The 11,225-nt window shown below is 36.3% G+C and overlaps 2 protein-coding genes across 2 annotated transcripts in view; one reads left to right on the forward strand and one right to left on the reverse strand.

Annotated features, from left to right (window-relative positions):
- The window catches only part of LOC107698551 (SLAM family member 9-like), a 6,042-nt gene extending 4,538 nt beyond the window's left edge, over window positions 1–1,504 (forward strand). The window contains exon 5 of the mRNA XM_016499589.1: window positions 1,353–1,504. Within this exon, the coding sequence (XP_016355075.1) occupies window positions 1,353–1,504 (152 nt within the window). The remainder of the gene's footprint in view (window positions 1–1,352) is intronic.
- Window positions 1,505–7,084: 5,580 nt separating this feature from the next.
- Window positions 7,085–10,452, reverse strand: LOC107698552 (SLAM family member 5-like). The gene is made up of 5 exons (XM_016499590.1): window positions 10,404–10,452; window positions 9,776–10,108; window positions 8,659–8,949; window positions 8,411–8,529; window positions 7,085–7,138 (listed from the first exon to the last, which is right to left on the reverse strand). The coding sequence occupies exons 1-5, from the start codon at window positions 10,450–10,452 to the stop codon at window positions 7,085–7,087; spliced, it is 846 nt and encodes a 281-aa protein (XP_016355076.1).
- Between the last annotated feature and the right edge of the window lie 773 nt (window positions 10,453–11,225).

Genomic DNA, 11,225 nt, shown 5'->3' on the forward strand with positions numbered 1-11,225 from the left:
GATTTTAGCAAATGGCTGCAATATAACAAAGAGTGAAAAATTGAAGGGGGTCTGAATACTTTCCGTACCCACTGTAACTACAGAGTAAATATGTTGGTCACCCCATGCTTGCTAATATTTCAATAGTATATTTATCTAGCCCCCTATAGTTAATATAACTACATAACAACTTGAATAAAGCTGATACAATAACCAGAGGTTATGGCTAGTACTATGAAGTATGCCGCCCCATGCTTGCTAATACTTCAATAGTATCTTTGTCTTGCCCCCCAAAGTTAATGCAACTGCATAACAACTTAACTAAAGTCAAGCAGTTAGTCAGAAATCTAGTATCTCACCTGATGTGCCCCATGCTCTATCTAACCTGAGATGCATGTACTTAACCCTGGATGCAGATTTGCGGAAACATATGCCTTCATTTAATCTACTTGAGAAAATAATTTCAGAGTAAGTCAGAATAAAATCAAATGTAACAATTTATTATCAGTCAGTTAAATATGTATTATGCCAATTATCTAATCAATTCAAAGATATCAAATCATTACAAGACATCAAATTCTCAAAGATAAATCTAAGAGCAAAGGATGCATACCTGACTTCAGGAAAATACATAGAAACTAAAGTCAAGCAGTTAGTCAGGAATCTAGAAACTCACCAGATGTGCCCTATGCTCCATATAACCTGAGATCTAGTACATACTAAGATGCATATCTGAATTCAGAAAGATACCTAGTGTGGAGTATATGGACACACTCCACACTACGGGCTCATCTGGCTACAGAAGCGCACCTGATCTTCCTGCAACTTTTCTTTAAGTACTCAGACCAAGACAAATATCCTCCAAATGGAGACAGGAACTTACAATTGGAATGTGCAGTGATCAAGTATAGTTTACACCTTTTGGGGACAGACACTGGGAAATGACACACCCTCTACAGTGAGCAAAATATCTCTAAACTCTTAGGATCTGTATTACCTTTTAGTCTACTTCTTGTAAGATTGAGACAGTTGTACCAGTCGTACTGAGACGTTTCAAATGATACCGGACATGACTGTGAATATCACTTGCATTCATGTAGAACATTATGTTATGCTGTTGACCATTCTGAGTGAGCTGAGTGAAGGGAAGGATGGATAAAGAGAAGGAAGTAGGGGGGAAAAGAACAAATGTATAGGTGAGAAAGAAGCTGTGGAAACACGTCTGTACATAAATGCACTGTGTTTGTATTGCCCGTATCTCAGGAGATCAAAGTGTCTGAGGTTCTTCCAGCCTTACAGCAGTGGCACTATGTTTTTCCACAAAACTAAATGAATCATAATTATGTTTCAACATTGTTCATTTCTTTTCTCAGAAGTCTATATCAGCTGCTGTGGTTTTACTGAAGCTGTGATCCGATTGGCTCTCTCTGCTCTGGTGGGTGTGGATGCTGTTGCTGTGCTGGTTTATGAATTCAGATCCAGAAGCCTTTATCAGAAGAGAGAAGACAACATCATCAAACTCTGATTAATCAGATACTGAGGACAGTGGAAATGCTCTTGAACTGCTTTGAGTATATTTATCAATATATTTCTGAATAAATGTCATTTAAATTATTATAAATAAATTTTTATCAAATGTAAATGCTCCTTTAAATATAAACGAATACAGTGTACATTTTAGCTATATTTTTTCACTTCTATTGTGTGTGTATATCACTTTTTACAATACAAATCTTTCTGCTTTACAAAGAATAGTGCCTTTAAGGGATAGTTCACCCCAAAAATGAAAATTTACTCACCCTCAGGCCGTCCAAAGTGTAGGTGACTTTTTAAGAAGATTTTTTTTAGGTGAAACCGTTGTCCTTTTGTTTTAGAGTCAAACAAGCATATTGTCACGCCCCTGGACTCATTGTGTTGTGTTTTCCCTCCCCATGTGTTCCTTGTCCCCGATTATTAGTCATTCTATGCACCTGTGTTCCCCAGATTGTTAATTTGATTCCAGGTGTGCCTCCTCAGTTATCCTGTATTCATAAGCCCCAGTTCTTTCAGTTTGTATTTGTCGGAGATTGAACGTCAGCACATGTGTTTCCTGTGTTCCCGTCTGCCAAGTGGTCCTTCCTGGATTGTTGGATTAAAAGACTTTGTGTTCGTTTACGCCTTGTCTCCTCGTTCCTCGCTCCTTTCCTTAGGCTAAGTGTGACACATATACAGGCAAGACCAAATTAATACCTGTGGCTCCTGATGATACACTGAGTTCTTATGAAGTGAAACGATCGTTCTGTGCAAGAAACTGAATATTATTTACAACATTATTACCTTTAATCCGCAGCCTAGGCAAACTGTTCTCAGTGTGTTCACGACTGTCTGGAGCGCAAACTTCCTCTGTCGCATAATGACATATGATATTAGAAACATTGCCAAGTTACGAAACATGTTACCTGTTTCTGATGCAGAAAAGCTAGTTCATGCATTTGTAAAATTACTTTTACATTTGACAAAAATATAACTTTTTAATATAAAAAAAAAAACAAGCAAGCCCAGCTCAGATTTAAAAAGTAATACAAAAGTAGCGTAACGCATTACTTTCTATAAAAAGTAATTAAGTAACATAATTAGTTACTTTTTTAGGGAGTAATGCAATATTGTAATGCATTACTTTTAAAAGTAACTTTCCCCAACACTGCTCATGTGCAGACCTTCACCAGCAGTACCAACGTCTAAAGCTCACAACGTAAAAGTTACGACAGCAGCTGCTAAACTGGTAATAAACTGGTAATAAGATGGAGAGAGTCAACAGCAATTGGTAACCTTCTTAGTTTTCTTCAAGTTCTGCAAGAAAACACAAATACAAATGCCTGAGGTCTACACAAGCACTCTAAAATTTTGAAATAGGAATATAATATGTGAAGTGATTTAAATGCCCTTTTTCAGTATTAAAAACAAACTTTCTAATGCACTGGTAAGTTTCTGCTCTGGTTATCTCTCTCTCACACGTTCACATACAAACAGGCAGAAATAACTGGACCTTTTTTGAAAGCTTAAGTTTCCTGCAGAACTTCTTATCATCATTTATTTTAGCAGAAGCTCATTAAACTACATCATGTTAAAAGGTTAAAGTGTGTCTACAGTTACAGTTGTTCTCTCTCATCTACTCCCAATTGATCATTTGTTACTATATTTGCACAAAATACCTGTTTTGTTGCTGTTTTAACGTCAGTTGTCTTGCTGAAAAACTTTTCATGTGGTAAGTGAATCAAATGCAGCTGATGTTAGTGGTTTAGTTCAGTGGTTTCCAACTACGTTTCTAGAGCCCCCAACACTGCATAATTTGCTTGTCTCCTTACGCAGTGTTGGGGGCTGGTTGGGAGCCACTGATTTAGTTGGTCTGGAGTTTGATTATGGTTTGTGGGGAGCATAAAAACACTGACTAAACCAAACAATGATTTTAAACGCTGAACATAATGAAGATACTTGATCAGCTCAAACATCTGTGGATCAATATATGTTAGAAAACTGATGGGCTTTAACAGCCATGAATGCAACAATGTGTTAAAATAGTCATGATGAGAGATAAAAGTCGAATTAAGAGCAGTGTAGAATATAGACTAAAGTTCACACATTTATGTGGTTGTTGTCAGCTCTTTTCTTCATAGCTTCTCATTTCACACTGAGTGTTTTTTTTCCACTTGTGGTCAACATCTTCCTGAACTGTTTAACTGATTGTTTTCGATGGAAACACCCACAGCTATGATGAGATTAATGGTTACGACTTAATTAAGTCTTAAACTTACTGAATATTACACCACTTCAGTGTTTTTCAAGTCATCTGTGGGCCTGTTTACACCAGGTCACTTCATGCGTTTTTAGATAGCTATCTGATTTGTTAAAATGGTTCCATTTACAACATGTCATGCAAAGTGATATGACACAAGACAATAGAGCCCATTATAATCAGTGTTGCTGTTACACCAGATGCGGCGAGGTCTCCGATTCAGCGCTGCTCGTTCTGTCTTCTCTTTGTATTTACACAGCATGAAGGTAAAGTTGTACTAATTTATGAATGAAGCGCTCGTTTTAAAATCTTCCCAGTCTAGTGACATTTGTTATGACATCGGTTCACCGCCTTCAAGATTTTCCTGCCTGCAAACAACCCATGACAGTCTATTTTTTTAAAGGTCAACATGAGGCAGAACATTTTAAGGAATATATAAAGCACCTTTATTTAATAATGTACAAAAGGAAGTATAAAGTAATAAAAATGAAATATCTTGCATATAACTTTTAAATAATTTTATTCTACAAATGTCATAGCAAGAGAGAGCTGTTAGTGAAATAACATGTTCATCCAGCAGGTGGAGCTTTAGCAGATTCATCTGTATTAACAGAGATATAAAGGACTGTTCATAAACCATTACTACAGCACTGACAAAACTATTGAATCTGTTTTAAAATATGAAAACAATACAAACATAAACTAAACAAAAACTGCTCCAAAGCCCTGGATAGAAATTCATTAATTCGACATGATTGATTAATGTCATAATGTTTGACTTGACTTGATTGAATGTCATTTTAACATTCATAAACTCAAAAAAGTGCACTTGAAATGTGATTGATAATTAAACTGTCACAAGATTAGAACATCATCAATGACGTCAGGGTTGCCAACAGTTCCATATTAGCCAAGACATTTTTTATATGTGAGTGGAAATGCGGTTGGCGGTCTGAGGTTCACAGTTCCTCGCCGAACACCAGCCCAGCAGCATTTTGGTCAAAAAGCAATTACAGGGACAGGTTACACTTGAAGTAAGATTAATAAAAGTAAAAGTAGTAAAAGTAAAATGTGTGTGTAATATTTTGAATGTATTAGCATTTATTATGAGTTTTATTTGTCCTTTATTTTTATTTCTAAATTTGTTAGTTTTGTGAGTTTAAATGTTGTTTTATATATTTATATACCTGTATAAAAACTGTATAAAATATGCTAAAAGGGTTAATGGTTCCTTTTTCTACTCAAACCCTGGTTTGAGCTTGCTGGGTTATTTTTGGGGTTATTTAAAGGGGTCATTGGATGCCCATTTTCCACAAGTTGATATGATTCTTTAGGGTCTTTATGAAAAGTCTGTAACATAGTTTGGTTAAAATTTCTCAATGGTAGTGTAAAAAACACCTTTTTTTACCCTGACAAAATTTTGTAGCATTTTCCTTTAAATGCAAATGAGCTCTACTTACCCTGCCCCTATCTTCCGAGCCGCTCTCTGAGGGACTGTTTACTTTAGCCGCATTCATCATGAAACTTGCTAATTAGCACATTATTAGGAAAGGCGATTTGCAAAGTATTAATTAAAAAACCTTATACTCACTTCTTCTGGAGGTGAAGCTAGATCACAAATGATTTGCGTGAACCTAAACGCATTTAGGTAGATCGGGGGCGCATTCCCTTGAAAAACAAATATAATTCACTGCCAGTTCAGCGGCTCAGATGTCGGGAGTAAATGATGACTGCTATGTTCATTATTACATCCAACAACAGAACACCTCAATCGCTTAGGAGTCATTCTTATCTGCTCTGGCGGTGAAACAATGGAGGACTGATGACAGCTCACTCAGGGCGGGTCTAAGGTAAGACACCAGTCCAGTCTGTGCTGAAACGCTACTGTCAATCAAACTATCGTGGGAGGGGCCTGTCTGTGTGACGTCACACAGACAGGCATCTGAGATTGGCTCGATTTGAGAAAGGGGAAATTATTTAACGAGATAAAAAAAAAACACTGGGTGGATTTTTATCATTATAGGGTGGTTGTGTACACACACTGCCAACACACATTTCAGTTCAAAAAACTTGTAAAAGTGCATGTAGTATCCGATGACCCCTTTATGTTTTTGTGTTACCCAGCTGCTGGGTTAGTGCAGTGCTATTCAATTAGTGCTGAGGTAGGCCAAGGGGGAGTGGGGCCATCCCGATCTTTTTTTCGGGGAGGCATATAAAATGATAACTTAAATACAAATGCATATTCAGCAGTAAAAAATACAAATGCATTTGACAACAATGACATATAAAACGTCCCACCTGATTTTAATAGGACACTTGGTAAAAGTGCATGGAGCCAGGGACAGTGTGAATGGAAGGACTGTACTGTATATTGGTAAGCCACCCCCTCAAACACAAAACTCAAGAATGGCCTGTGATGGGAGGCTATTTTGATATGAAAGCAAGCATCTTCCAGATCCACTGAGAAAAAAAAAACTAAACAAAAAAAGTCCCCTGGGCAAACCTGCACGAGGACCTGTTTTAAAGTCAGCATCCTGAATGGCCGCCTCATTAAGCCGCGCGCGATTCAGGAGCCTGAGATCATGGATGTGCCTGAGCCCACCATCTTTCTTTGGAACGAGGATGTTCATGTTTAATATTTTATGATTAATTATGCACATAAAGAAATATTTTTGTGTTGTATCAGTAACCTGTGTCGGCAGTGTGCAGAAGACACACCTATCTAAACGATTTCACATTTGCCCTTCACGAAAAGACCATAAACATTACCAATAGTGGCCATAGTAAAAATTAATCTACATACACATATCCTAAGAACTAATCCTGTGTGACTGATACACTTAAAATCGGATGATTTTATGGCAAGGTTTTAGCTGTCAGTCAAAGATGCGTTCTGTCAGTAGGGAACAGCAATATTTCAGTACATTTCCAGTGGCTTCACCGCCTAATGGCAGTTTAGAATGCAATGAGCAATCAAGTCATTAGAGACCAGTGGTTTACATTGAAAAAAATATGCAAAACAGCGCAGTGGAATGCACAAACATGTTCTGTGTGAGTGATCCCTTCCTCTTTCATAATTTGAATTAAAAGTGTGCATAACTTGCAGAAGCAAGCAAATCATGTTTTGCTTTGAACTGAATGAAGTCAAGAGGTTTGTGTGAGAGTTAGTTGTAATGAATATAATTATCTTAGTATGAAATCCAGAATCTATGTGAGATCTCTCAAAGATCTGTGTGTGATTCCTGTGACATGTAAAATAAGCATACATTTATATTCAAATAAAAACATTTTCACACTAACACAGTATTCCACCTCCAGAAAATCATAGTCTGATCAGCATCTCCCAGCGATTCCTGCATACACCACCTCAGTCTCCTCTTTATCTCTCTGTAACAAAACAGAAAGACACGTTCACATCACTGATGTATTTGTCAAGATCATTACTGACATTTATCTTCCTCCAAATTCTGCCATGAAAATACACTACAGTACAGAATAACGTTAATACATCTCAATAAATTACTTATAGTATCTCCACATTTTGGAGGGTAAAACAATTTTTATGTTATTGATATTATGACATAAAAGTGTCAAACACTGCATTATGGGATACATTTTCACTCCTTATTCTCAGTTGCACTGTTGGATGTTCAGAAAAAGGCGAAATAAAGATGATGTACGGCAACAGAGAAAAGTATAATGTACCGATCATTCATTCAGCAAATAACTTTAAATATCTACTCTTAATGTTGAAATACATGTATTATTATTATTATTATTACTATTATTGTATACAGTTTCAGGAAAGTTCTCAATATGTAGTTTAATATGTGATGCCTGCAGTGCTGGAGGCAGGTCTACAGTTCCCAGCATGCACCACGACAGTGTTGGTGAAACTACTTTGAAACGAGCTTGTCAAGCAGCCAAGGTACTCGTTAAAAAAACTGAACAGATAATTACTTAAACTAAATATTACCACAGAATTAGAAGATTCCCTAATTTATACAACATTAAGACATAAAAAGAGAGTAAGCAAGAGAGGAACAAAAGAAAGGAAGTGATCTGAAATAAACAATGACTACACAACAGGCAATATTCACACACAGGATGCAATGTGCCAAAAGCTGGCTCAGCAGGTGCAATACAAGTGTGAAAAATAAAACTGCAATCTGTCGTTTGCATTAATCACTGAAAAACATTGCTTGCTACTGAAAAAATCGATGGTGTTTTAAATACCGCTGAAGTACTGTTGCACTACTTATTTATGTGCAGTGTCACCATCATTTGTGATCAGGGATAATGACAAAACACACTGACTTAATGAATGCCTTAACTTTCTTGTACTCTGCATAAATATTTGTTTCCACAGATCACAAGAAAAAGCTTTGCACCGAAAGAAATGCTCTTACCGATTTCTGTGCTTTTCTTTTGTGGAATGTTGTTTCAGAGTAAGTGATCTCTTCTGTACATGTTGTATCTGTTGCAACAATAGTGATAGACATGTTAAAATAAGAAGACTCTGAATAAAAAATATTTGAGTATTATTGTTTTGTGTTCTCTAGAACACTCTTTCACATCATTCTAATGTTAATAATAATAATTATTATATATAAATATTTTTTTTTACAGATGTATAAGCATTAGGTCATACTTGCCTACGAGGTTTGCTTTTTTGTGTTTCCTGCAGGTGCAGAAGATCATGACTGCAGCAACAATCAACAGAAACCCAGCAGCGGCAGCAGAGATCTGCACTACGTACAATATGGTTAGGCCGTGTTCTGTAACAGACAAAATGAGCCGCTGCTGTGAATGAATCTGTCAGTCTGATCTACAACAAACGCTACATTAAATATGAGCACTATGAGATCAGCTCAGTAAGTAAATGCTAGTATCACCACATGTCCTACCTGAACATGTCTGACAGAGTTGACTGATGTCCAGATGTCTGGTCTGGTTGCTGATGGGATTGTTGAGCACACAGCTGTAGGTGTTTTTATCCTGATATTCCACCTCCAGAGGTAGAGAGAGACTGATGCTGAGATCAGACACACTGATGCTGGACAATAAACTGTTTCCTTTGTACCAGGAGAGAGTCACATGACTCACATTCACCACTGAACACACCAGTGAACAATTCTGCTGTGATGATGATGAAGATGAAGCACAATCTCTGCTGACGACAGGAACAGGCAAATGAGCTGAGAAGAGATATTAGAGAATAAATCTATTTTTACAGTAGAGCACCATTTTATTTGTCAGAATTTGATGTGTTGAGTTGAAGTTCATTGTGTCAGGCACAGACATGTTCATATATCAGTGATGACGTTGACAAGCCCTCTCTCAAACAAATTCATATTTAAAATGGAATTAAAGTATCGGTATCAAAGTATTGAATTAGTTGATGAACTTTACATAAAAATTCCATTACATAATTTTAATAAAACTTCTCTCTAAAACAATGAAACTTAGTTTTATGACCAAAATTCGTTTTATGTATTGATTTACAGTTTTACTCTCGTCCCAGACTGAGACTTTCGATTTTCAAATATGAAAATCCATCATAAAAAATATTAATAAACATGTCCAATACTATGATGCTTTAAACTAGTTTTCAAAAATCTATTGTGTGAAAATTATTTCTGTACTATATAATTGTATTTTAAAATGTAATTTATATTTTAGATATAATTTTATGTCAAATGTTTGATATTTACATTTTTTATACTACGTATTCACAAAAAATGTAAAATAATTATAACATCAATGTGGACGTTTTAATGTAAATATCACAGAATATATTCACTTTGCTTCATTTCTAATCGAGCTGTAATTGTCAAATTATGCACATAGAGTGAAAATCCTATTCAGCTTTTTATGTATTATGTAGTCAGCGATATTATTTCAGGTTTAAAATGATTAAGATGCTTATTTTTAGCATTTTTTATAGTCCACAGCCAAAGTTGATAATTGAAGCAACACTCACACATCAAATAGGGTCAAGAAGGTAAGTAATTCTCTACTCACCATAGACGGTAAGATTGAATGTGCTGAGCGGCGTCTCTGTTCTGCTGCTGGTTACTTTATAAAGTCCAGAGTCTGTGGTTCTGGTGTTTGTGATGCTCAGAGATCCAGTCTGATGATCCAGCTGCAGTCTGTCTCTGAATCTCCCAGCAGCATTATCATCATGACACTTGCTCTTATTGTTCTTTCTGTTGATTTGAGCGATGAGAATGTTGTTGTGTCCAAATCTCCACAGTATCTGATCTTTTCTCTGTATATCAGTATCATCAGTGTTTAGAGTGACAGAATCTCCCTCCATCACTGATACTGACTTCACTTCATCAACACCAAACACACCTAATAAACAAATATGTACTCTTTGAAGCTATTTAAAAATTCTCATTGCAAAACAATTACTGACTCTGCACTCAATGTATAATTTCAATGAATAATTAAATAATGTGCAATAAATAAACCCTTTAATGTGAGTGGAAGAGAAAAAATGTCAAAATGAATATCATGAACACAAAGATGTTTTAGTCTGCTAGTCTAATAAAACACGAAAATCAATGTTTGAAATAATAAAAATCAGAATTATGTTGATGCGGATAAATAATAATATACATAGAACTGAAATCATAAAAATGCTTACCAGCCAGACTCCATGAGCACAAACAGATGAAAATAAATGTCTCAAACATTTTCTTCAAATAACAACAGACCTGAATTCTGACAAGGCGACATTTAAAACAAAACACAACAGAAATGTTGTAATAAGTTTTTGAAAGCAGTAGCGACAGAAGAGCTGGAGAGCAGTGTGCTGTTGGTCTGTAGTGAAGTGGTTTTGTGAAGCTCTGCAGTAAGTGTGAATAAACTGCTCCAGTAACACCTCCCACACAGTCTGTATGTCTTCTCACATGGTTTTCATAGACAATAGACCCTAGAAATTAAGTTTAAGAACAATTTCTAGTGGCTCATGTTCCCATTTCTCTCAGTTCAGCATGTTAATTAAGAGGTTGCTTTGTAAAGGTTTCTGAACATTTCTTATTAAATCACTGACGTTACTGACATTCAGTTCAAAGCTAATTTAGCAGTGCTTGCTAACATTAACACTGAGCTGCATTGTCGCCTCACAGCAAGAAGGTCCCCGTTTTGGGTCTTGGCTGAGCCAGGAGGCTTTTCTGTGTGGAGTTTGCATGTTCTCATGGATGTTCTACTTACAGACAAAAGAAAACAGAAAGCAAACTCTTTCTAAAGACGTGGTTTAAACTTTCACATTTTATATTATTTAAAGAAAATGAAGCTCTAAACCAGTTCTGGTCATGGACGTCCCCAGCACTGCACATTTTGAACGTCTCCCTTGTTTAAGTGCGTCTTGATCCTCGATGAAGTATCTTGCTCCTATAAATATTGCTTCACCCCTGGAAATATGTAGAAATATTACGAAGGACGTTAACAGAGGCCAGAGACGGGA

This window comes from Sinocyclocheilus anshuiensis, unplaced genomic scaffold (assembly GCF_001515605.1).
Source record: "Sinocyclocheilus anshuiensis isolate Anshui unplaced genomic scaffold, SAMN03320099.WGS_v1.1 scaffold118, whole genome shotgun sequence".
Lineage (NCBI taxonomy): Eukaryota > Metazoa > Chordata > Actinopteri > Cypriniformes > Cyprinidae > Sinocyclocheilus > Sinocyclocheilus anshuiensis.

Bases quoted from the DNA above. Each gene is read 5' to 3' on its own strand.
- LOC107698552 (XM_016499590.1), bottom strand. From the start codon at position 10,452: ATGTTTGAGACATTTATTTTCATCTGTTTGTGCTCATGGAGTCTGGCT. The intron at 10,109-10,403 runs GTAAGCATTTTT...TTTGTTTATTAG, and splicing joins GTGCTCATGGAGTCTGGCTG to GTGTGTTTGGTGTTGATGAA. The intron at 8,950-9,775 runs GTGAGTAGAGAA...ATCTCTTCTCAG, and splicing joins ATTCAATCTTACCGTCTATG to CTCATTTGCCTGTTCCTGTC.